The 27,724-nt window shown below is 41.7% G+C and overlaps 1 protein-coding gene across 1 annotated transcript in view; it reads right to left on the bottom strand.

Annotated features, from left to right (window-relative positions):
* Nucleotides 1–27,724, bottom strand: part of LOC144692649 (potassium channel subfamily T member 2) — a 794,243-nt gene that overhangs the window by 483,998 nt on the left and 282,521 nt on the right. Inside the window, exons 2-5 of the mRNA XM_078561726.1 lie at nt 26,279–26,358; nt 22,506–22,605; nt 18,200–18,244; nt 13,260–13,308 (exon numbers count right to left, since the gene is read on the bottom strand). Coding sequence (XP_078417852.1) covers nt 13,260–13,308; nt 18,200–18,244; nt 22,506–22,605; nt 26,279–26,358 — 274 coding nt within the window. The remainder of the gene's footprint in view (nt 1–13,259; nt 13,309–18,199; nt 18,245–22,505; nt 22,606–26,278; nt 26,359–27,724) is intronic.

Genomic DNA, 27,724 nt, shown 5'->3' with positions numbered 1-27,724 from the left:
TTTTTTCCTTTTCACATACCTAAAGAAGCTTTTACAGTCCACCTTTATGTTCCTCGTTAGTTTGCATTCATATTCCCTTTTCCCTTTCTTAATCAATTTCTTGGCCCTCCTTCGCTAGGTTCTCAAATGCTCCCAATCCTCAGGCCTCCCGCTGTTTCTGGCATCCTCATAAGCCACTTCCTCTGATCTAATGCAATCTTTAACTTATTTTGTTAACCACGGTTGATTTACCTTTCCCTTTGGGTGTTTGTGCTTTAGAGGAATGTATATCTACTGTAGACTGTGTAGTATTTCTTTAAATACTAGCCATTGCTCGTCCACCGTCTAATCTTTTAGTGTATTTTCCCAATCCACCATAAATCTGGAGAAAGGAAATTATGAATGCAAGACCCTAGTTTCAGAATGAACTATATCCCATTTACACTTCATGGGAATTTGATCATATTTTGGGCACTAGTTCCCAAAGGCTCCTTTACAGCAAAGTTATTAATTAGCCCCTATAATAAAAGCAAAATACTGCGGATGCTGGAAACCTGAAACAAAAATAAAAATAGCTGGAAAAACTCAGCAGGTCTGACAGCATCTGCGGAGAGGAACACAGTTAACATTTCGAGTCCGTATGACTCTTCATCAGAACTGAGGAAATATAGAAATGAGGTGAAATATAAGCTGGTTGAGGGGAGTGGGACAGGTGGAGCTGGATAGAGGGCCAGTGATAGGTGGAGGCAAAGAAGAGATTACCAAAGATGTCATAGACAAAACGTCAAAGGGCTGTTGATGGTGGTTATATTAGCTAAGGAATGTGCTAAGGAATGTGCTAATGGTGACATTAAGGATAGAAAGCAGGACGAGCAAGTAACAGATAGCCCTAGTGGGAGTGGGATGGGGGGAAGGGATCAAAATAGGCTAAAAGGTGGAGATGAAACAATGGATGGAAATACATTTTAAAATAATGGAAATAGGTGGGAAAAGAAAAATATATTTAAAAATTATGAATTATTGGAAAAAGGGGGATTGGAAATGGGGTGGGGATGGAGGAGAGAGTTCATGATCTGAAGTTGTTGAACTCAATGTTAAGTCCATAAGGCTGTAAAGTGCCTAGTCGGAAGATAAAGTGTTGTTCCTCCAGTTTGCGTTGAGCTTCACTGAAACAATGCAGCAGGCCAAGGACAGACATGTGGGCATGTTGGGCAGGTGTGTTGAAATGGCAAGCGACAGGGAGGTCTGGGTCATGCTTGCGGACAGACCGAGGGTGTTCCGCAAAGCGGTCACCCGGTTTGCGTTTGGCCTCTGCAATGTAGAAGAGACCACATTGGGAGTGGCGAATGCAGTAGACCAAATTAAGGGAAGTGCAAGTGAAGCGCTGCTTCACTTGAAAGGACCGTTTGGGCCCTTGGACGGTGAGGAGGGGGGAAGTAAAGGGGCAGGTGTTGCACCTTCTGCGGTTGCATGGGAAGGGGTGATGGAGGAGTAGATCAGGGTGCCCCAGAGGGAACGATCCCTGCGGAATGCCGCCAGGGGCATGAAGGGAAGATGTGTTTGGTGGTGGCATCATGCTGGAGTTGGCGGAAATAGTGGAGGGTGATCCTTTGAAAACAGAGGCTGGTGGGGTGATAAGTGAGCACAAGGGGGACCCTATCAGGTTTCTGGTGATAGACTGTCCACCAATATTCATTACAAGCCTACCGACTCCCACAGCTACCTCGACTACAGCTCCCCACACCCTGCTTCCTGTAAGGGCTCCATCCCATTCTCTCAGTTCCTTCACCAACGTCACACCTGTTCTGATGATGCCACTTTCCAAAACAGTTCCTCTGACATGTCTTCCTTCTTCCTTAACCAAGGTTTTCCACCCACGGTGGTTGACAGGGCCCTCAACCCTGTCCGGCTCATCTCCCGCGCATCCGCCCTCACACCTTCCTCTCCCTCCGAGAACAATGATAGGGTCCCCCTTGTCCTCACTTATCACCCCACAAGCCTCCGCATTCAAAGGATCATCCTCCGCCATTTCCACCAACTCCAACATGATGCCACCACCAAACATATCTTCCCTTCATGCCCCTGGTGGCATTCCATAGGGATCGTTCCCTCCGGAACACCCTAGTCCACTCCTCCATCACCCCCTACACCTCAACCCCCTCCCACGGCACCTTCCCATGCAACCGCAGAAGGTGCAACACCTGCCCCTTTACTTACCCCCTCCTCACCGTTCAAGGGCCCAAACGCTCCTTTCAAGTGAAGCAGCATTTCACTTGCACTTTCCTCAATTTAGTCCACTGCATTCGCTGCTCCAAATGCGGTCTCCTCTACATTGGAGAGACCAAAGGCAGATTTGCGGAACACCTTCAGTCTGTCCGCAAGCATGACCCTGACCTCCTTGTCACTTGCCATTTCAACACACCACATGCCCACATGTCCGTCCTTGGCCTGCTGAATTGTTCCTCCAACACAAACTGGAGGAACAGCACTTCATCTTCCAACTGGGCACTTCACAGCCTGCCGGACTTAACATTGAGATAAAAGCAAAGAACTGCGGATCATGAACTCTCTCCTCCGTCCCCACCCCCTTTCCAATCCCCCTTTTCCCAATAATTCATAATTTTTAAAATATATTTTTCTTTCCCCACCTTTTTCCATTATTTTTAAATGTATTTCCATCCATTATTTCATCTCCACCTTTTAGCCTATTTCGATCCCTTCCCCCATCCTACCCTCACTAGGGCTATCTGTCACTTGCTCGTCCTGCTTTCTATCCTTAATGTCACCATTAGCACCATCAACACCCCTTTGTCCTTTTGTCTATGACATCTTTGGCAATCTCTTCTTTGCCTCCACCTATCACTGGCCCTCTATCCAGCTCCACTGGTCCCACCCCCCTTCAACCAGCTTACATTTCACCTCATTTCTATATTTCCTCAGTTCTGGTGAAGAGTCATACGGACTCATAACGTTAACTGTGTTCCTCTCCGCAGATGCTGTCAGACCTGCTGAGTTTTTCCAGCTATTTTTATTTTTGCTTTATTAATAAGCCCTTTCTCATTACCCAACACTAAATCCAAAATAGCCCGATCCCTAGCTGGCTCCTCAGTGTACTGCTCCAGAAACCTGTCTCGTACACACTCCAGGAATTCCTCCCCCAGAACGTTAGCACTGACTTGGTTAATCCAGTCTGTGTAAATTGAAGTTGCCCATTATTACTGTATTACCCACATCACATGCATCTATAGTTTCCTGATTATATTATGCCTAACATTAGCACTACAGTTTGGTGGCCTGTAAACAGCTCCCAGCAATGTTTGCTGCTCCTTGTTGTTTCTTATCTCCACTCAAACCAATTCTACATCATGATCAAAACGAAGGGTCGTGAGGACTCGAAACGTCGACACTTTTCTTCTCCACCGATGCTGCCAGACCTGCTGAGTTTTTCCAGGTAATTCTGTTTTTGTTTTACATCATGATCCTTCGATCCAAGATCCTCTTACTAATGTACTGATCTCATCCCTTATTAAGTGTGCTATCCCACCTCCTTTTCATTTTTGTCTATTCCTCCTAAATGCCAAATATCCTTAGATATTCGGTTCCCAATCTTGGTCACCCTGTAGCCACATCTCCATAACAGCAGTTAAATCATACCCATTTGCCACAACATTTTGGTAAATGCTACGTGCATTCAGATAGAGTGCCAATAATTCTGCTTTTTTAACACTATTCTCTATTCTGATCCTATTTGATACTTGCATATGCTATGACTGTCTTCTATTTTTCCCTTTCTACTTCCTTTCACCAATTTTGCTTCCCTCAAATCTGAGCTCCCTCTCAGGTTCACTTCCCCCTGCCAATCTAGTTTAAACCCTCCCCAACAGCACTAGTGAATCTCCCTGCGAGGATGTTGGTCCTGGTCCTAAGATGCAGCCTGTCCATCTTGTACAGGTCCCACCTGCCCCAGAACTGATCCCAATGCCTCAGAAATCTGACACCATTTCTCCAGCCACCTGTTCAATCACTCAATGTAGAATTTCAATAGTGGTGCCAGAAAGTTGAAAAATCAGTATGTAACTGAGGAAAGTTGAATGGTGGGAACAAATAGGTAATATCAAAGATGGATATCATAGATATGGCAGGCAGCAGATGTTTCGTTTGCAGGTATCAGCATGAGGCTGAAATAATTTTATCTGGATATTCATATTTTATACATAACCAGATATTAGCAAACACATTAGATGATCCTAATTCAGGATCATCAACCTGGGTGCTTTAGGCAATATAAAGTTCCGTAGGGAAATAATTCAATGCATGTTGGATTCTTAGTCCAATACTACTAGCTCTGAACTTATCCTGCTATTCTGGTGACTCAGTACATTTATCCAGTAGTCATGACATACTTATCAGGGAGGCCACAATCCTCAGTCAGCGCAAATTTAAAAAATCAGCACTTTGATTCAGCTCAGGCGACCCAGGGTTGAGGAGGAGAAACCTGGCTGATTGATTTCCAATGATTCTTACCAGAAGTATATGTGTGCAAATATTGAGAAAGGACAGGAACAAGTTGCTGCCCACAGTCAAAAACTTGCTGACACTCACCATCAAGGCTCATACATAAATAATGGCAAGTTAGATTCAACACCGGATGGTGGTAAGTACCTGTGAAACTTCCTTCAGGTGAGGATGCAATGCATTCATCGGAAGCAGGGAGAGGAGAAAAAAAAACGGAGAAAATAATTGCAAATTTTTAAAAAAGAAAAAAAATGATGCTAACCCTAGGAAGTTACTTATGGTGGGGGCTGGTAACAGATAATAGTAAATCCTCCTGGCTTTGCGATGTGTTTTAATGGCTCTCATCTGAACCCTTAGATGTTACTTCCTTCTGCTCCTGCAGTAAGTCAGAAGTGTAAAATGAGCCTATGCCAACATCTGCTGCACTGGGAAAATGGTTTCCTTACGGGAGACAATAGACTGTTTTAAGTACAAAAGATGTTGGGAAGAACTACATTACAATAACATTCTCAACCCTTTCTCTCAGTGAGAACAGGAAGGAATGACACATATCTACATAAATAATTTATGCCGCTGGAGAGAAATTGGCAAAGCCCCAAAAGAGAGGGGGATAACGCTATGAAATTAACCAGCTCATTGCGATGCAGGTAGCACGCTAAATTGTCGCTACTTGCTCTTTTACATGATTTCTGCTTGCCGCCAGTGCTACCCATGCTGTTTATTCGCTGTAGACATTAGCAGGGTGGGGGGCAGTGCAGATATTGCAAGTGGCTAATGCTACTTAAAAGCAACCTACACCTCTTAAAAGGGAGGTCCATCGGGGTTCAAAGAAGTGTAGGAGTTGATTCAAAAGTCATTCTGGGGTGTAATACTTTGAGCAATGGCAAAACGTGCAAGAGCGCGAGCGCCTAGGTTTTCAGAAATTGGAGACCTTGTGCAAAGAGGTGGAAAGGAGGACAGATGTTCCATACTGCAAGGGAGCAAGAGGCCCTCCAGACTTATGTTCAGGGGGCAGTGGGAACAAGTAGTGCGAGAGGTCAATGATAGGAGTTCTGCTTCCAAGTATACGGATGCAGTGCAGGTAGAACTTTAACAATGTCACGAATTGTTCTGGTCAATGAGTTCATCTTTAGATGGCATAACCTGCTAGCTCACCACTCACCTCATACACTGCTGGGACTAGCACAACCTACAAAGAATCGCTATGAATTTGTGTTCAACCTGTTACAATTTTCATAGAGACCATTAACGTTGAAGAAAAATTTGAACACCAGTGATTAACTGAAATAACTACACAAGGTTTCACGTTTTTAAACAAAAACAAACGTTACTGTATTAAAAAAAAATACAAAGCAATCTCTACTAACTTAATACTATAGTTTGTAAAGACTTAAGAGTATAAATCCAGTTCCCCTTTTACTTCCTAATTCTGCTCAAGAGTTCCCTTTCACATTATGTGATCTTGAGGGTCCATTTACTTAGGAAGAAACCAAGGTTGTCACAGCTCTCCAGAATTCTTTTTCTCCTCAGCATTCCAGCTATTCACCAATGTTCAAGATTTCAGGGGGATCCTTTCATTAGCTTTTGGTTAACTGATCCTCCAACTTTCCTTTAAGGCTTCCAAGCGTAGACTTCTCAGCCCAAGCTTGGGCCTCCCTGCGTTCATGCTCAGTGATTTAAAAATTAGAAACACCCCTGGTGCCTAATGACTTCTACACTCCTTATCCTGGCTTTTGGACAGGCACAGACTGCTTTCTCCCAGACTAACTGCCTTTTACTATGAAGGTTACTGTAGATTTCTTCCTCTAGCTTCAAGCTAGGCAAATCTTTCAGCCTCTTTTCCCCTCATGAACCCTGTCTCCAAACTGAGTGAGAGCCTACCTGCACTCCATGCGGTGAACATTATAGTTAGTACTTTCTCTGCTGAAATTGCAGGCCTGGATAACATTCATCTTTTTTTCTCCCTCAACTCTGTTTGTTCCCAAGCTGAACTGCTTGTTTCTGTGAGCAAATACACAGATAAAACACAAAACACAAAAAGGAACCTCCCTGTGTAGCCTAGCTCCATAGCAATGTGGTATACTCAATGTTCCCAACAGAAATGTAAATTAAATATCTTTTACCATCAAAGCAACCCTTTGATTCTGGTGCTCACATGAATGATTTATCTCTCTAATGGAGTTAACAGCCCTCTTTTCAGGCTTGCTGGTTCCACCAAGAAACCCAGCGCTAACAAGTTGCTTTTGGCTTCTTTGATCTGGGGATGAATAACTAAAACCTCCCCAGTTTACACTAACTTCAAAGCATTTTCCAAGGTGTCTTGAGGCAAACTGGCTCCTCCAGATAGATCCGAGTAGCTATTATAATGCTAGATGTGAACACTTTTTACCACCCTCCTAGCAACACAATTACACTTCCCTTTGAACTGTAACTACTCCAGGTCTGTTAATCAGTGGCTTAAACCAAGCATTTCCATTTTTCTATATTTAAATTCAATTTCCAAAACTGTCATATGAAACCAGATATTTGCAACAAACCCAAAATTCAAATGCCTTACCTCACCCTCATACACTCAGGACTTTAGCAAGACTTGCACCCACATCTCAATTTGCAAACACTGGCAACTATTCAATCATGATACACACATCACCCAAACACACTGCAGGATGCTCACTGACATATTTAAGGCTTTTTTTACAGAAGGTAGTGCATAACAGCAGGCAAAGAACTCGAGGACGACAAGCATGCCTGTGTGTTTTAATCCCCATGGAGGAGATAGTGCCAGCTACAATGGGAAGGGGCATCACTGAGACTGTAACCACTGGCAGGGCTGTAGGCATTGAGGATGGGGGTATCTGTATTTTCTTTGTCACATCCTGCAATTTCTTGACTTAGAAGCTGCAAATGGTGTAAGCATAGCCTTCTATCTATCTCCTCTCCCCTCACCACAACCCAAAGTGTGGAGCGTTAACCTGCTGTCCACTCTCAGGATGACAATACTCCTGCATTCACCCCTGCCACTGCTCACTCAGCTAGACTTAAAAGATCCCACAGCACTACTCTGCGGAAGAGAAGAGCAAGTTATCCCTGATGCACAAATTGGCTGCCGCATTTCCGACATTAAGACTGTGACTACACGTCACTGGCTGTGCAGTGTACAGGATGCCCTGAGGCTATAAAAGGTACCATATAAATGAAATTCGCTCTTTTTTCCTGTTCCTCCATTTCCTATTACATGTCTTCCTCCTCCTGCCCCTCCTCTTCCACATGCTCCTCAATTTCTCACCTGATAGGTGGTGCCAAATGCAGTTCCCTCGTAATGGTCAGGTGGTGCTGCATGCAGCATTTTACCACAAATCATGGTACCCACTCAACTAAGTGCTGCAGGGATCCTCAAGTGCAGTCTAGGCAGTAGAAATGTTGCTCAAAGATGTGCATAGCGTGCTCTATAATATTCCTTATGATAACATTACTCTAGTGTCCATGAATTCAGGGCTGGAGTCGTGAGCCATGTTTTGAGTGGGTAACCCTGATCATCCAGGACTTACTATAGTAGGTCAAATACAACTAGCACAAAGAACAGCCACAGCCACAATGAAGGAATCATGACTACTGCCAGGATAATGGGCATTCATTTGCATGATACTTTGCCTGTGGTTGCACAGTAGCTGCGCATTAAGGTAGTGGAATTCCTTAAGTTTCATGAAAATGACGGAGTTTAGATAAGGCATGTGCATACAGTCACTGTCGTCCTGCACCATGAGGAAGTTTGCAATTCATTTGAGCACACTCTGCCTGTTTGTCTCTAGCAAGAAAGAATGAGATGAAGCTGTGTCTTTGTGTATAGAGAGCCTCAGCGACTTCCCTTGTTCAGCAATGACCTGCAAATCGCATAAGGTGTTTTTATCTTCAGCAATTAGTGACTGCCAGGAGCCACCGACACCTTGACAGCCAGAGGCAATGCTGTCCTTGCCCTCCTTTGGGGATATAGTTTTGGCTGCAGCAGTTGGTAGATTTGAGTCACAACCTCTTTAGAGAAGCAATGATGTTTGATGGTCCTGACTGAAGTTGAACCTGGAAAATTGTCTCAAGACCCCCGGCGGATACAGCCTCTTTCTGTGAGCCCTTTCTCCGCTCCCTCTTCCATCAGCTTGTCCTGCTGTGCAAGGATTCTTTTCATTCTCCTAGTCATGCTCAATTCCAAAAGGAAGGTCTACCAGGTTACCAACGTCTGGAAGCAACTTATTTTAACACAAGTTTTTAAATGAACTTCAGCACCAGCAAGACCACGGTCAGTAAGACTATTCAAACTTTAGGCAAGTAAAGAGAGGCTCCAAGGAGAAATAATTCAGCAAACAATTAGTTTATGATCCTTTTCAACAGTGCTGTTGGATGTGGGTGGGAGAGGGAGGAGGGAGGTAGGGGGTGCTCTTTTATGCTGTTTAACATCATGTTCAGCTGTACAAGGGTAAGGCAGGGCATAAGCTGGAGCATGGCAGGAGCACGGCATTCAAAAATCGCAGCACTGGTGTCAAATCAGCATTACAAACTGACTGACATCATAATCTAACTGCTCCATATGCTACTAGCGGTAGCGGTCACGGTACATGAGCAGAAACCCCTTTGCCAAGATTGCATCAGTGTACTTTTGGTCCGAAGCGAGAGTGTATTTCGGACCCCATTTTCCACTGTTCGGGGGTTGTGTAGCATCTAAAATACAGACGTTACAGAGCCTAACTGCTCTTCCTAACAGTTTTATCTGCCTTGCTCTACTGCATTTTGGATTAATATCAGTGGCATAACCCTCTTCATAGATAAATCCAGGATTTGTAAGTGTGGCATAACATCATTCCTGCAAATGCCTGGAGCTATTCTTGAGTTTCATAATGTAATGATTAGACTGGTTAATGGTGACTTTGAAGTACAACGTACATTGGGAGAATGGGAGGTGGAACAAGCCCAATAATCCCCACCTGATGTAGCTCACGAGAGGCCCAAACTTTTTCATTATTGGGTGTTATTTGGGTAGAAAGGGCAGGCAGTGTGTTTGTTCTCAACATGGAGAGACAGTTTGCAGTTCAGTGTGGAGTGATCAGGGAAACATATTTTGAGGTTACTCAAAGACCTCTGATGAGAATGCAGTAGTAAGCTTCTTTTCATATATTAATTTTAGCCTCAGTATCACCTTAAGCCATTGGATAAGAAGGTACCAATATATTAATGGAAACCTGATTTGCTTACATAACAAGGGTGATGATATTTAAAAGTTCCACACAGGCTGTGAAGTACTATGGAACATTGAGAAAATGAAAGGCACTACAGAAAGGCAGCAAGTAAAAGGCACTAGATAAAACGCAAGGTTTGATGTACATGAGCATTGAATTGGCAAAACTGTATGGTGTTTCATAATGATTTAGTTTGGTTAAACCTGCATCAAGATACGTGGCAATGATTGTATTACCATCCCTGAGAGACCAGAGTGAAACACTTGAAGATCCAACAATTCCAGCCAAGTTCACTCAGAAATTAACTTTGTCACATTAGTGAATACTTTTTTTTTCTTTCTTGCAGTAGGAAAAGGGTAGGGTGTTGCCAACAAGCCAAGTTATGTTTATTATACCCAGTGTGCATCGTGTAATATTTACTTTGTGTCTCATTGAAATCCATACTATAGCTGACAGGATATATCTTATATTTTTAAGTATTAGGAATAATATAAATGAGAGCGATTTTCTTTTATTATTTGTTCACAGGATGTGGGTGACATGGAAAGGCCAACATTTATTGTCCATCCCTAATTTGGCCTTAAGGTGGTGGTGAGCCACCTTCTTGAACCGCTGCAGTCCCTGTGATGTAGGTACGCCCACAGTGCTGTTAGGGAGGGTGTTCCAGGATTTTGACCCAGCGACAGTGAAGGAACAGGGACATAGTTCTAAGTTAGGATGGCGTGTGGCTTGGAAGGGGACAGGCAGGTGTTGGTGTTCCCATGCATCTGCTGCCCTGGTCTTTCTAGGTGGTAGAGGTTGCGGGTTTGGAACGTGCTGTCGAAAGTGCCCTAATGAGTTGCTGAAATGCACCCTGTAGATGGTACACACTGCAGCCACTGGGTCAGTGGCAGAGTGAGTGAATGTTTAAGATGCCAGATAGGGTGCCAATCAAGTGGCTGCTTTGTCCTGGATGGTATCAAGCTTCTCAAGTGTTGTCAGAGCTGCAATCATCAGGAAAGTGGACAGTATTCCATCACACTCTTAACTTGTGCCTTGGAGATTGCGGGCAGGCTTTGGTGAGATAAGGAGGTGAGTTACTCCCCTCAGAGTTCCCAGCCTCTGCCCTGCTCCTGTAGCCACTATTTATAAGATGGATCATTCACTCAGCACTTTTGGCTGAAGATTGCTGCAAATGCTTCAGCCTTATCTTTTACACTAATGTGCTGGGCTCCCTCATTATTGACGATGGGGTATTTGTGGAGCCTCCTCCTCCAGTTAGTTCTTTAATTGTCCACCACCATTCAGGACTGGATGCTGCAGGACTGCAGAGCTTAGCTCTGATCCACTGGTCACAGATCACTTAGCTCTGTCTACCGCATGCTCCTTTTGCTGTGTTGCATGCAAATAGTTCTGTGCTGTAGCCTCACCAGGTTGGCACCTCATTTTTTTGTATGCCTGGTGCTGCTCACAGCATGCCCTCTTGCATTCTTCAGTGAACCAGGGTTGATCCCCCGGCTTGATGGTAATGGTAGAGTGCGGGAAATGCCAGGCCACGAGGTCATAGATTATGGTTGAATACAATTCTGCTGCTGCTGATGGCCAACAGCTCCTCATGGATGCTCAATTTTGAGTTGCTAAATCTATTCAAAATCTACCCCATTTAGCACAGCAGTAGCGCTACACAAAACAATGGAGGATATCCTCAATATGAAGTCAGGACTTTGTCTCCACAAGGACTGTGCAGTGGTCACTCCTACCAATACTGTCATGGACAGGCACATCTACAGCAGGTAGATTGGTGAGGTCAAGGTTAAAAAGGTTTTTCCCTTGTTGGTTCCCTCACCACCAGCAGCAGGCACAGTCTAGCAGCTATGTCCTTTATGACTTAGCCAGCTCAGTCAGTAGTGGTGCTGCTGGGCCACTCTTGGTGATGGACATTGCAGTCCCCCATCCAGAGAACATTCTGTGCCCTTGGCACACTCAATGCTTCTTCCAATTGGTGTTCATTAACATGAAGGAGTAGCTGAGGTGGGAGAGTGGTAGCTGGTAATCAGCAGAACATTTCCTTGCCCATGTTTGACTTGTTGCTATGAGACTTCATGGCATCCAGAGTCAATGCTGAGGACCTCAGGGCAACTCCCTCCCACAGTATACCACTGTGCCGCCGCTTCTAGTGGGTCAGTTTTGCCGGTGGGACAGGGCATACCCAAGGATGTTGATAATGGTGTCCGGAACATTGTCTGTAGCATACGATTCCATGAGTATGACCATGTCAGGCTGTTGCTGGACTAGTCTATAGGACAGCTCTCCCAATTTTGGCACAAACCCCACCCCCCCGGCCGCCATGTCAGTAAAGAAGACTTTGCAGGGTTAACTGGGCTAGATTTGCTGTTGTTGTTTCTGGTGCCTAGGTGGATGCTGGGTGCTCTGTCCAGTTTCATTCCTTTTAGACTTTTATAGTGGTTTGATACAACTGAGTGGCTTGCTAGGCCATTTCAGAGGACATTAAAGAGTCAACCACATTGCAGTCACATGTAGACCAGTTCAGGTAAAGACAGTAGATTTCCTTCTCTAAAGGACATTCATGAACCAGGTGGGTTCTTTACAATCAATAATGATTTCATAGGTCGTCATTACTGAGACTAGCTTTTATTTGCAGATTTATGAATGGAATTTAAATTCCACCAAGCAAATTGTTTATATTCAGCACCTGAATGCTAAATCTGCAAGTTTCTGGTTAGCACCCAAGGGCTCATTCATGATGGTCATCAATTAGCCTGAAGACCATGTGCAAAATCTGCACTTTCAAATAGGGTTTCTTATTAGCACAGCATACCTCTAGCACCTGTTTTCACCTTTGGTCAAAATAAGCCCTTTTGCCTGATAGCTCATTAATTATGTACAGGATTCAGGACAGGGACTGAGCATTCACAACCCTGAGCCACACAGTCTAAAAACAAGACCGAAAATAAATGGCTCACTGAGGGACAAAAATATTTCCAGGTCTTCTTTTCTTGCAGACAGCATAAATTATTTCCAAACGCCAGGCAGTAATAATCTGTTTGCGTAGCCACATGCAAGTCAGAGAAAGGAAATACACAGAGCTGCATTAGATTTCTCCCCTAGCTTTCAAATTTCTGTGAAATCTGACCTTATCTGCACAACAGTTAAATATAACAAGCAAACGGATAGCAACAAATTTGTTGTAAGTATCAATATGGCTCAATATTTCAGAAAATCAGCAAGAAATTTATGTTTCCAATAAGTTTAAGAAACACTTGTAAAATGCAATAAGCAAGTTGCTTGTGGGCATGATACCCAGCTTCCATATTTTGTGCACTACAATGATTACTTACCCATAATAAATAATGCATTAAGCTCCATGCAGAGCCATGGCAAGAATGGAAGAATTTGGTAATTAAAGAATGTTGTTCTGCCAGTTATTTCATTGTGTTTCAGATCTAACATCAGCACTCCAGCTAATATGAGTTTTATTTTGATTCTTTTTTTTAAAATGTATAATATGAAATTATCTTTATTGAAGTGGTCATATCTTACCTGTAAACCCCACAAGGGAAGACTTCTATCTACCCAAATTAAAGGAGACCTGGTGGTAAATCAAAACGGTGATATTAGTTAGTTTGTATTTCAAGTATATTTGTTGTAATGTACACATTCACTGTTTTTGAGCATACACGGGGGACCAGCTAGCGCAGTTGGCAGACGGTTAGCTTGTGGATCAGAAAAATGCCAACAGCACAGAGTTTGATCCCGATTCTGACTGAGGTAGACTGCCTCCTCGTCCTGCCCTGTAGTGAAATCATAACACATGCATGGTTCAGCGACCCTCAAATTGAGGTTGCTACTGAGAAGAAGAACAACATGTACGATACGCAAGGCACTTACAGAAAAATATCCGAATCTTGGAATATGATCCATAAAACACTATTAAACATCCTGATAAGTCCTGTAATCCCATGTGAGAGAGGCACAATTTGACCTTATTCTTTCTCTGTCTCTCTTCATGTAGCATCCTCATTGTCCAAGGGTTGTTAATTATGGCTTCAGCCATGATATCACTATGGGGTAAGGCAAGGAGGCAGGCCCCAAGAACTACCTCAGCTGGTACAGGGAATGAACCCTCACTGTTGGCATTATCCTGCACCACACTCTTGTCGTCATCGAGACCAATTGAACTAACTAAACCCTATTTGACTTTATTCAGTCAACATAAACTCAGGAACCAAATTTGAAACCAACATAAATCATGAATTACAATTCACTAATTACTAAATTCATTAATTAATTAAAAAGGTCCTGAAACTCATTTTATAATGATTCAAAAGCGCAGCTAGTGCTACCTGCACAGTTTACTGGCTGCACATCTATATGGGTGTGGGAAGGGAGGCTAGAAATCAGGCACCTCTGATGATAAATTAAAGGCATCCAGTGCCTATTAAAGAGGAGCTACACTCTGACTGCAGTGAGCAAGAAATCCATCAGGAGAAAAGGCTCTGCTGCAAGTGGTGGACACAAGAAGAAAAATCCCATTTCAGTGCCTCCACTATCCTGAGTAGACAAGACACCCTCCAGTCAACACTGGTGAAAGTGGGAAATGATTGCAGAGAACAATGTCAAGAGTTTAGCACACAGGACAGAGCTGCAATGCTGAAAAACGTTCAGTGAATGCACCAAAGCTGTCATGAGCAGGATTAGCCCTGCTCTCTTACTCTCTGCTCAGGCCTCCAACACCTTCAGCCTCATTACTCATAATACTGCTCCCCCTCACTTCTCTTCACTCTCCCACAATCACTACACTAGCTCTGAGTCTGGCCCCGCACATACTTAAGAAATTAGGTTAAAAGAGGGGTCTTCATGTGGTGGATCTCAGCTTTTATGCTGGCCCTCAAGTGTTCAAGAGTTTAGGGAGTACAATAGATGTCCACTTGCCTGAGGACAACATCACATACTAGCTCTGCTGCAGAGAAGTCAGATTATGATTTAGAGGGCCCAGGCTACCAAACAATGCTGAGGAGTATAATCCAGAAAATGCCAAGTGTACTGAGCAGCCTGCCCTCGAGCATGCACACAATTTCACATTGCATTCAGGAGTCCAGCATCAACTTGTGCGGAGTTTTGATCAGAACATGGAGACCATTCTGTCCATCATGGTCAGTTCTATGGTATCCATGCCAGAGCCTCTGCTAATAGCTGCCATAGCAGCTAACACAGCACTGCTGCCATGGAAGCTCAGGCAGCTGCCATCTGGGTTTTGGGGTTAGTGTGGCAAGGGTTTCCAAGCAGTCACATCACTCCAGTGCTCTGTTATCACAGAGATGGACCAGTGCTGAGCCACATATCCAGGAGACACCTCTGAACCTGGTATCTTCTCTCAGAACAGCATGCCTATTCCTCTGCCACCCACAGTGTCAGTATCCTTGTTACTGCCACACAGCCAGCTGAGCCAGAATACCCAGTCTAGAATTAAATCAAAAATGGACAGGAACAATACCTGAGGCAATAAGAAATAAAATGGCATTATATTTTGCTTAAAATTTCATTTTTAGATGTTTGTTTTGGTGTAAACCGATTTCTGATGTTTGAGTAGCTGGGTTTTATTTTCAATATCACATTTAATGACCTGAGAACAAATAAAACCAGTCAGCTATGGAAAACAGAACGTACTAAGCTTGAACATCTTTCACAATCTAGGTTGAAATTATAGGGATTGATTGATGAGGGAAACCAGCATCCATGCATAAAACAGGAAGAGCGTACTCATAAGTATTCAGTGCCTGTCAAAGCCAAGGGGCAAATGAATTTGGCGGGCCTGTTCCCCAACTTGCCCAGATGTCCCCCTCAGAAGTCTGTTCCCTGACAAGACCTTGCAAGAAATTCCAGGGAATACAGATGCAGTCTCCTCAATACCTCCTCATACAACAATCCTGCCATCCCAGCTATTGACCTGGGGAACTTCCAGGATAATTTTAGCCTCCAAAAAAATGGGTTGGTTGGCTTAGATGGAATGTTAGAACATTAAAAAAATCCCTAAATGCAACCCACCTTGAACGCACCCACTTCAAGTTAACAGAGACGGGACAAGTCAGGTGATAAATCCACTCCCAGGAGAGAGGTGGATCATTTAAATATTTTAATGAGGCTTTATGTCTTAGAAGGTTCTGCCTCTTTCAGCTTTTATGCTGGCCCTCAAGTTTCCTGTGCTTTGGGAAACCCAGCAGCTGAAGGGAAACCAAGACTGCTGCATGAAAGAGGTAAGTGGCTTTCCAGCATTGCTATGGGCCAGGTGGGGTAGGAATGCTTCCCTCTGGCCTCCTCAAGCAAACCTGCTACCCTCCCCCACCATGATCGCCAATCTAACCTGCAAGTGATCTCCAAACTCTCCAATAATCATGAATACCCCGAACCATCTCTGCTCCTGATCTCCCTGAACCTCAATTGCCCCTCCCCCCACCCCCCCCACATCACAACCTCTACCTGCTCCAGGTAGAAGCCAAGGTCTCTTCTCCAGCATGCCCTTCCTGACAGAAGCTAACCCTGTCAATCAGGCAGGATTTCAGAAGGGAAACCATTAAAAACACAAAAGGCTGTGTGGAGTAAGAGTTCTGGGAAAACAGGCAGTAAACATTTTCCCCACTTGTAAATTCAGTGAGGTGGTGGGAGGGGAGGAGGGGGGGGGGTGGTGGGAATTACAAACTGCAGCTACAGACCTGCCTAATAACCTCAGGACCTTCTGACTCTAGTTCACTCAGCTGGGGAGATTTATATTTTCACCACTTTAATGCCTGTGGATTGTCTGGGACTCTTGCCGAATAGGGTATACATCTCCCAAACGTTTCTGCTAGCAGCCCAGGAGAACAATGTCATTTAAATTTCTTGCATCGGCAGCACTGTCCCTCTCCCCTGCATCCCAGTGCGACTCCACAACGATAGAGGTTTCAGTTGCAGAGAAGCCTCCAGCTTGGTGACATTAGGGAGTGACAGAAAGAGGAACAGAGCAAGGAGAGGTACAAAGCTAGGTTAGAAGAGGGTGAACAGGGAGTGGTTTAGGAAATGTTGGGGAGGTGGTGGCATAGTGGTATTGTCACTGGACTAATATTCCAGAAGATCCAGGGTAATTCTCTGGCAACCCAGGTTCAAATCCCAACAAGGCAGATGGTGAAATCTGGAATTAAAAATTATCGATTATCATAAACACACTTCTGGTTCACTAATATCCTTTAGGGAAGGAAATCTGCTGTCCTTACATGTGACTCCAGACCCACAGCAATGTGGTTGACTCTTGAATGCTCTCTGAACAGGGCAATTAGGGATGGGCAGTAGATACTGGCCTAGCCAGCGACGCCCAAATCCCATGAACAAATAAAAAAATGCAATAAGGACAATATGGCCCGTGAGAAATTCCCCAGGAATATACCCACTGCCCTTTATGTGGTCTTGTGGTTTGGTTCAGGTTGATCTCTTTTGACACATGAAATCCAAAGACATAGTCGGCTCAGACTGCGACTCCCAGCCAGGGTTGTCATCCTCACAAAGAGCCTAAATCCTAACAGTAGTTCACAAGGCCCCATTTCTCCCTATCCCTTTGTAGTGCAGGGGGATTACAGGTTCAGATACAAGGTGAAAAATCAGTGGATTATAGAATCAGTAATAATTACAAGTAGGAAATTGGGACATTGAACATATTACTGTCAGTTTCATGTACAGTATCAGCAAGTTTTTGTATTATTGTTGGTTAAGTGTGGAACCTGAAATTTTTCAGTATTATTAGTTATCAGTGCAATTTCACCGAATTACTATTAATTATTGGTAGAATCAAAGTACCTCCCCATCCTTAGTTTCCTGCCTGAAAATTACTCCCCACCTCATTTCCCCTCTTGACTTGGTGGGCTCCTGAGTCTCAGAACTTCTCACATAACAGCTGCTGGTGCAAATCAATGAGCACAGATACTCAATTTCATAGAACCCAACCTTTATAGTCTAAATACAATACAGTTTGCAGATATCACTTGATCCAAATGTCACTTGGAATCTAGGAATGCCTCTATTCACAGTTGGTCACAGTCACAGGCTCACCGTAGTCTTCTTAAGACCTCACTGGAAACAGGCAGCATTTGCACAGGAAATTGAGGTAGGAGGGCCAAGTATGCTCTTTACAACCAACTCATTACCAGGGGTGCGTATGAATTTCAAGCACAGATTCGGGCCCACCCTTCTGGTAAAGCCCCAGAAACTCCACAGCCCGGAGACCCGTCGTCATGGATGTTACAACTTTTACCTTACCCTAGTCTTCAAGGTTTAAGACTATACCTTTGGATCTTGGATTCAGGAAAATGACCCCCATTATCTGTTCATTGCCATTTTTAAAAATTGAATTCACTTGGCATCATTTCTATTAATCGAAAAATTAAGCAAAAGGCTTTTTTTGCTTTGCAGTTTGAAAGTACTAATATACTTCGTTACGTAATTCCAAAGCTTACCGCTCAATATTGGTGAGATTGTGGTTTTGATTGGAGCACCCCCAGCTTTAAAACAAAAACACAAATAAAGTAATAACTTCAGGCAAATCTGTCGGATTTAATTTCACAAATGCACTTCATTTTTTTTGTAATTTGTTATATTATGAAATGTTTGCTTTCATGCTCATATTTAATCTAGTGATCTGTATGTAGTCAACGGGCAAAAAAAATCACAAGGCACCTGTTCAAGGTGATTTTTTGAGTGGACCAACACACTCATTCCCTTAGCTATACTAAATAAAAATTGATATCAACTGTAGTGGGATTTCACATGCAATGAGGCAAAGCCAGTACTGGTTGGCTTTTCTCTTAAGGAAAAACTTGTGCACATCCCTATTTATGGATGCAATATGTGATCATTCTTGTCCTAACCAAGCGTGTCATCTGGTTTTCTGTTGCAGCTGCTTCTGCTGACGTTAGATCCAACTATAGCTACTAGTGAGGAAATGACTGCATCTCATCACGGTTTATTCCGCCTGGCACAAAACACGTACTTGCTATTTGTTACTTGGTTAACAGATCTGTGGAAGATCATAGATTAACCACGTCACATTTGATTTCTTCACTTGGACCACTCCAATGAGGCTAATTATTGAAGATTTCCGCCAGGGCTTTGAGGGAAATTTTGTAGCCTCCCACCTGGTCGGGGCTGAGTGGGTGACTGGAGGAACATTATTACTAAGCATCTCTTGGTTCAACTGACACTATATTCCCAAGAATCTAAGATCAGGAGTTTGGAACACACACCTGAGAGAGGCAATAGGCCCTTTCAATATTCAAATCAGGCACAATGCTGAAATTGGGTTGTCCTAAACTTGCAAATGAGGTCCATTATATATTATAGAACCCTGATTTGCACGTGGATGCTTGTTTATGAGTCAAATATTATCTTTAAGAACAATAAATGCTGGCCCAGCCAGCGAAGCCACAACCCATGAAATGAATTTTTTAAAAATCAAAACTGCTTTCACGAGAAATTACACCGCTGTCATCTGAGTTGTAGTTTTCTGATTTTCCCACATTTATTGCCAAGATGAGAAAAGCCAAATGGGTAACTTTAAGGTGATGAAGCGGATTCATTTTTATGATTTAAGATTGCATTTTATTTAAGTTATTAAAACCATTGCTTATGTCATAAAGAGTAAATACCATGTTCACAATAAATTGCAGTGAAAAAAAATGCCTGATCAATACATTCTCAAATTGTACAGAAGGACACTATAAGAACAGTAAACAAATTGTACTTGTTAGTACCTACATTGTGATGCTTTTGAAGTTATTTGGTTTCAAAGAGCAAATTAAATATAGCACACAGTTGATAAATCAGGTGCCAAAAATATTACTTTAAAATGACCATTCAAAAACCTCATCGACTAACAAAATTGATGGAAGTTTTTTTACTACTGTACATGTCAAGTAAGTGACCACTTTGATCCTTTTTAACTTGCTCTTTGGCAATTAGGAACACTTTCTGAATGATTATTTTAATTGAAATTATCAGAGACTCTATGAGCATCTGATTTCTTTTTCGGAAGTTGTAATAAGTTCTCAAGTTAAGGATAATAATTACATACTGTATGCTTAATTAAATGATAGAGTGATTGACTATATAAAGTATTTACCATTTCTGACTATCCTCATCTTTGATGGTATGCAAACCAATTATGTAATATGAGAGTTGGAGACAGAATTTGATTCATAAAATGAAAAATATACAAAAAGGTAATCGGTGTTCATTTCCTCCTCATGACATGCATTATCCACAATTGAAGAATGTTGTAAACCTGATCATCTTGTAGATATGTTTTGGCCTAGACTAAAGGTTCATCAAATTTATGAAACAAATACATAAATTCTTTAATATTGCTAAAAAGAGAAACATATGGCTGAAGCTGTTTGTCTTGCACTCATCTGGAAAAATACAAGAATCCCAAATTTCAAACAATCACAATTTCTCCTACAGAATAAAATGATGCTGATTGATTGGCAAGTCAACCTTAATTGGCCGAGGCATTGCAATGGTGAGCTCCCCAAGCTCCCGGGTAATTCAAAAAAGGCACAAGGCTTGAACATTATTAATTGTGTTTGCAGACAACAGGTCCCTGCATATGAATGTACATCATATCTAGGAAGTGTGAATGTTACACGTTCAACTGATCATCATAAATTGGTTATTAGTGTAGCTATTAGCGAACTCAGGGTTGTTCAACAAGTGTTGCCCAATCATGGAATCACATCTGATAGTAGACACTTTGTTTTGGGTTTTACAAGCATGGGCCGATTGAATATGGTCTGTACTCTGCCTCTCACAAAGAACTGAAAGAATGTGCTGTTTGAATCAATCAGCCAATTGTTGGGACGTATGCCCTTTACTCCCTATATTTATCAATGACCAGTTCCGCGCAGCATGTATTGGTCAAATGTTTGAGTGAATTACTACAGCCACTTCTTAGATAGTTTTCCATGTACACGGTGAAGGATTCCTTCAAGAAGACTATATGCAATCTACCTATTGATAGCAATGCGTTGTCTAAGTGCTTGTTCGCACATCGACATTTGTACCATGTCACTATATCACGACAATATAGACTTCCCACCATTTTCTGAATCTTTATTCATTGAATTTATGAACTTAGCAACTCACACAGTTGAGTTCCAGTTTAATGACACCATGTATACCCAAATAAATGGTGTAGCCATGGGATCCCCAGTAAGTCTAGCACTTGCTAACGTTTTCATCAGTTTCCATGAGAAAAGCGTTCTTGATAGGATGAGCCCTAACCTCCTACCCCGTGCATATTTTCAATACATGGACGATCTTTGAATCTACAGCTGCATGTAAGGATTTCCTTACACACCTTAATGTGTTCAAGTTTACTTTTGAGATGGAGCAGTCTAACACGCTCCCTTTCCTCGACATACTAGTTGACAGATCCGTTAATGGGCCCTTCACTAATGTTTACTGCAAACCTACCTTCACCAGTCAATATACACATTGGGATTTTGAATTCAAAACCTAAAACAAATTGTCTACTGTTAGATGTGATTCCACAATTGAGCAGCACTTGTTGAACATTCTCAAGTGTGCTAAGAGCTACACTAACAACCAATCTATGATAATCAATTGAGCTAGTAATGTGGCTTATTTACATTTTCTAGAAGTAATATGCCTTCATATGCAGGGGCCTGTTCACTGCAAACAAAATGAATATCTTCAAGCTTTGTGCCTTTTTTTAAAAAATTATCCAAGAGCTTGGGCAGCTTATAGTTCCTCATTGCTTTCTCCATGGCAACGCCTCAGCCAGTCAGAGTTGACCTGCCAACCAATCAGCACCCATTTTCTCCTTAGTATAAATTGTTGTGATCGTTTGAAATTTGAGTTTCTTGCTTTTGTCCTGATGAGTGCAAGATGAAAAGCTTCAGTAACATGTCTCCCATCAGCAATATTCAAGTTCTGTACTACCAAGTGATATCAATTCTTATTCAGTGAATGCTAGAGAATGAAAATCAATAAGAACAAATATCCAGGAATCAAAAGTAAATAAAATGGCAAAACAAGCTGTCAAACACATTACAAAATGATTATAGACTAATGGGGACAAGATATTGTTGAATCAATGTAGGTAGTAACATTGCTGTTCCCGTGGTCAATTGTACAAATGGTGTTCCTCCTAGGCTCTCTCCTGATGGGGCGTTCAAGATTTTCTAACCATGGACAAAAAATGATCTGAAGTGTGTCTATGATTCCCTGATATACACTACCAGCCCACAAAACTCCATGCCAAAAGTCTGACCTTGTACAATTAGCCCTTATAATCTCGTATTTAGGGGTTGGTTAGCTTAGTCAGCTAAATGGCTAGCACGTGGTTCAGAACCCAACACCACAGGTTCAATTCCTATTCCACCTGAGGTAGACTTCAGACTTGCCTCCTCGTCCTGTGTGGATGGCAATGGCAAATCTCAGCTGATGAAAATGGCTCAGGATGAAGCATCAGCAAACAATGAGTCAAGGACCTGCGCCTTTGGCAGAGCACACATGACATGATAAGTCTCATATGTATCAAGCATGAGTTGCCTATGCTTTAGTACATGTTATAAAATCTGTGTGAAAGTATTATTCCCTAGGGAAGTATTCCAAACACAAGTTGGGTTTTGGTTTATTGGGCAACAACTGTCCATAATTACGATGTTCTACTTAGTGTAGTTTTTAAAACTGTGTTGTAATAAATACTGAGCTGACTTGGAATAAAATTCTTTTTGTACTTGCCATCCATTTCTTTCTCTGGGATCATCAAGTAAGACACGAATAATGTACAGGCAGCAGCTCAGGAGCTTGAGAGAAAAGTTGAACAGACGTATTCTTAGGCCTGAAATGATTCAAACACAAATCTCTCATTTTAGTTAGTAATTATTTTTGTTTCAATTCAGGGACAAAAACTAAACTCACAATTCAATATTCTGACCATAAAAAGTTGATTAAGCTATGTGCTAAAAGGAAATTAAACATATACAGTAAACATAACTCACCAAGGCTCCTTGGGCAGCACCTTCTAAACTTTTGGACTGCAGCTGCTCAAGAAGGCAGTTCACCACCACCTTCTCAAGGGCAACTAGGGATCGGCAATAAATGCTGGCCCAGCCAGCGAAGCCCACATCCCATGAATGAATAAAAAAGCCCCATGACCGCTACCATCTAGAAGGGCAAAGGCAGCAGACACATGGGAAAACCATCACCTGGAAGTTCCCCTCCAAACCACTCACCATCCTGACTTGGAACTATATCACCGTTCCTTCACTGTCGCTAGGTCAAAATCCTGGAATTCCCTCCCTAACAGCACTGCGAGTGTGCCTACACCACAGGGATTGCAGCAGTTCAAGAAGGCAGCTCACCACCACCTTTTCAAGGGCAATTAGGGATGGGAAATAAATGCTGGCCTAGCCAGTGATGCCCACATCCTGTAAATGAATTTTAAAAAAATACGCAATAACCTTACACAGACACTGCTTTTCTTGGATATTTTACATAAAAATAATACATCCTAAATATAACGATAATCTTAGTTAACGGAAAATAAATAACCTGCTCTGTTTTAATATTTTAATCATAGACCAGTAATATTCAAATGTGGGTCAAAATGAGAGATGAGTACAACTTTCTTTCTCTCCAAGTAAACATTTAACAACAAAAATACCTTTTTATTATCTTCCCAAAGATTAAAACTTTTAATTTAATTTAACTTAATTTTCTTTCAATACACTAGTTAGGTTACTTGAAAGCCATTGCCCTTAATGTCATATGCAGGTTTTTAGTGCCTGTGAACTTGTACGAAGAGCTTCAAAGCTAAACATTAACATTTACTGATGAAGTAACTTGTGTAATTTAGTAATGGGGCACGTAGAAACATTGTAGATTTCCCTTTGAGAGAAGCCAGACATGTTTAAAATGAAAATCAATGAGCAAGCATGAACTATCTCATTTTCCTCCCACGAGCCCATGTTGAGTGACATTGTTCAGAAGCCTGAGCAGAGGTTCTCTGCCTGCCTGCTCTTTTGGGTGAAAAATAATAAAGAATTAAACATGAAAAATACTTAAAGCCCAAATTGTAATGCAATGCAACATAGTGAGGAATTTACAGTTTGTTTCTAACGCCTTAGTTTAAACATTGATGAAATTATGAAATTAGTACTTCAAAAATAATTAACCTGAAATCCTAAAGGCACATTCCACACCCCACCCGTGCCCACCCCACCCCCAACTCTCCACCCAACGCAAGATATATCAGGAAAGGGCTAAAAAAATATAACTTCAACATTCCAAAAACAACAAGCAAAACTAGCCAATTATTGTCATTTTAATGCTGTTCCCCATAATGATTTAAGATGTGCATTGTTTGCAAAAGCAACAACATTCTTTAGGAATTAAGCTAGTGATCAAATCCCAAAGGGTCAAAAAAAATGAAACTGTTGTAAGGCTACTCTATCTGAATGTGATTAGTGTTAAAAGAAAGCAGACCTATCCAATAAGGGTCTTCTAATATGAAAATTCAGCCAGCTGGTGACTGGAGCCCTGTGCAGGCTTGTTTGTAATTACATACTGCGTTCCTTTATCAATTAATGAAGTTTAAGATGTTAATTCATGTTTTCTGGTTAACACATACATTCTACTTGATAATGGTCCCTGCAGTATAGTGGTATTATTACTTACCTGGAAGTCATAATTATCTGAATGATGAAACAGTTCAATAAGTTTTAATAGAGAATTTAAAAAGATATTGTAAATGCACAACCGATCTGAATGAAAAGATAGCTTAACATTAACGTCAAAGACAGAGAAATTGCCTATTAGAATTGATTAAAATAAATAGAATGAAGGGAGAACAAATGATGGGGATCTGGACTTTGAATGGGCAAAGTAATTTAAAAATAAGGCAGTTATTTAGTTTTAATAGGCTGTAAGTAGATTTCAATCAAATGGAATGCAAATGAACATAAGAACATAAAGGAACCATTCAGCCACTCCAGCCTGCTCCACCATTCAATAAAGTCACAACTGATATGGTCTTGGCCTTAAAACCACTTTCCCAATTGTTCCCCATAACCTCAACTCCCCTATAGTTCAAAAATCTGTCTATCTCAGCCTTGAATATATTCAATGACTGTGCTTCCATCGGTCTCTGGGGTAGAGAATTACAAGATTCACAAACCTCTGAAACTTAATTTCCATCATAAATGGGCAATCTCTTAGTCTGAAACTATTCCTCCTAGTTCTTGATTCCCCCACAAGGGGATACATCTTCTCAGCATCTATTCTGTTAAGCCTCCTCAAAATTTTACATGTTTCAATAAGATCACCTCTCATTCATCTAAACTTCAATCAGTATAAGCCCAAACTGCTTGACTTTTTTCATAAGACAACTCTTTTATCCTAGGAATCAACCTTGTGAACCTTCTCTGAACTGCTCCCAATGGAGCAAACTGCGTCCAATGGAATGATTTTAAGTCCTCAGACCTTTAAATTTGAAGAAAATGGATCTGCAGCTTTCCCTTCGTAAAAAAGGACCCCTGTTCCTGCACTGCTTTGATTGACAGGAAATCTTGTGTAGCTTAGAAAACAAATAGCCATCTGATCTTGCAGTTTCAGCAGGCTGTAATGGTTTGTTTTGACAGTTAAGGTTGTTATGAATGCTTCGCTGAGTTTCAAAACTTCAGAATGTAAATTCTCAGCAAGAAGCTGTGTTCACAGTTTTACTGACAGCTTTAAGAGGTTTTAAAGGATTATCTGTCTTTGATGTGGTTATTGAATGGAAGTTTGTTTGTTTTAACAATACATTGACCTTTATAGGATTTAGGTTTTTTTTGTCATTGTGTCCAGGATTTTAAAAAAAATACGAATGGCTACGTTTTTTACTGACAGCTATATTAGATTGTTAGAGGTGCACTTTTTAACGTCTATGTCAAAAGATCCCCATTGCTCTTACATGGCTCCTGAGAACTGTATATAGTGGATACTAGGGGAGTGCCTTTGGGAGAAATGGGGTTTGAGGGGGCATGGGAATTGATGGGGGGTTAGGGGAGTGAAAGGTAAAGGGTGAGGGGGCATAAGAACTTTATTGGAAAGCAAGCTGATGTCCTAGTGAACTGAAGCAGGCCTTCTAGCCAGCTTGTCTTGGCATCCACACGCCTTCAATGCTGACTCAGGACCCAGGAAACCTGAACTCTGCCCATCCATGACTTATGGAGGAAGTTGTGAAATGGCCCGACTCACGTTTCCCCAAGCCTGAGACAAAAATGAAGCTATTTGTGTCCTCCTCATACGTTGCTTTACCACCTGTAGAATTAAGCAGCAAGATCTTGGAGACGGACAAGGCCTGAAAAAGTTAAAGTCAATCCTCATAGCAGCTGAAGAATATTCCAGAGAAAGATGGGTTACCGCAACTCTCAAAGTTTCTTTTTCTCCTGTCTTGAGCCAAAATCTGTTTAAAAGGGATGACTTCTTCAAGATTAGTCGTCAAAATGATAGTAATCATGAAAGGTACTTACTTGACCTTTGGTTTTTGATGAAAAACAGCTTGAGACGTTCTTTGAATGTATTTTCATTCACATAAAATTCAACTTGTACCCTATGGATGAACAAAAAAAAGCAACTAAATTTCAGATTCTTGGAATGTTTTAATTAACAATAGAATTAATTACATAAGTAGTGCTAACAGGTTTGTGGTGAGATTTATAATAACAAAAATAATTAAAGAATTACAATTTAATGTGAAGGATGGTTTCTGAGCTGTAAAAATTCAGAACAGTCAACAGTCAAAATAGCTTGTGTTGTGATAAAATCATCCTGACAGAACAGTATGATTCACTGATAGATATGAAATAGGATCGGAATTTGCCATTTGTTCCCTTAAGCCTGCTCCATAATTTTGTAAGGTCATTGCTAGTCTGATTGTGGCTTTAACTCCACTCTCCTGCCAGTACCCCATGATACTCACAATAAGAGGTTGTGGTGGAAGAATTAATCCAGGCTGGTCTTTTGGTTCAAGCTGGTTTCTTTTCAAGACAACTCCTCAGTGCTACTGACTTCCAAGTAGCTTCCATACAAAGTGTTCCAGCTGTACCTTTTTATTCTATTTAGATGGGATAATCAATGCCCATCACCTGTTTAACTAGCAATTGTCTTTAACAAGGCGACTGCCATCCAGTGTGATTATGTATACATTGATACTCCATAATTCTTGACTCCCTTGTAGATCAAAAAATTCTGTCTAAGTCAGCCTTGAATATATTCAATGATCCAGCCTCCAGTGGAATTCTCCGCCTCAGTGAGCAAAGATTAATGATCCTCAGAGAGAAGAAATCCTTACTCACCTCAGTCTTAAATGGGAGATCCTTATTTTGAAACTGTGCCCCCTAATTCTAGATTTCCCTATGAGGGGAAACATACTCTCAGCAAGCCCCTTCAGAAACTTATATGTTTCAACCTTTCCTCATAAGACAACTCCTTCATCCCTGGAATAAACCTAGTGAACCTTCTTGAACCGCCTCCAATACAAATATATTCCTTCTTAAGTAAGGCAATCAAAACTGTACGCAGTTCTCTAGGCCTGCTCTCACTAATGCCTTGTATAATTGTAGCAGGATTTTCCTACTCTTATACTCCAACCACTAGCAATAAAGGCTAACATTCCATTTACTCCCTAATTACTTGGTGTACCTGCATGCTAACATTTTGACTTTCATGTACGAGGACACCCAGGTCCCTCTGTACTACAGCATTCTACAGTGTTTCTCTACTTAAATAATATTCTGCTTTCCTATTCTTCCCAACAAAGTGGATAACCTCACATTTCCCCACATCGTACTATATCTGCGAAATTTTTGTCCACGCACTTAACCCATCTCTATATAGACTTTTTGTGTCCTCCTCACAACTTGATTTCCGACCTACCTATGTATTGTCAGCTAATCTTAGCTACAATGCATTGTCTC

Source organism: Cetorhinus maximus, chromosome 17 (assembly GCF_964194155.1).
Source record: "Cetorhinus maximus chromosome 17, sCetMax3.hap1.1, whole genome shotgun sequence".
In the NCBI taxonomy this organism is placed as follows: domain Eukaryota; kingdom Metazoa; phylum Chordata; class Chondrichthyes; order Lamniformes; family Cetorhinidae; genus Cetorhinus; species Cetorhinus maximus.
This window is presented reverse-complemented; position numbering and strand designations above follow the sequence as displayed.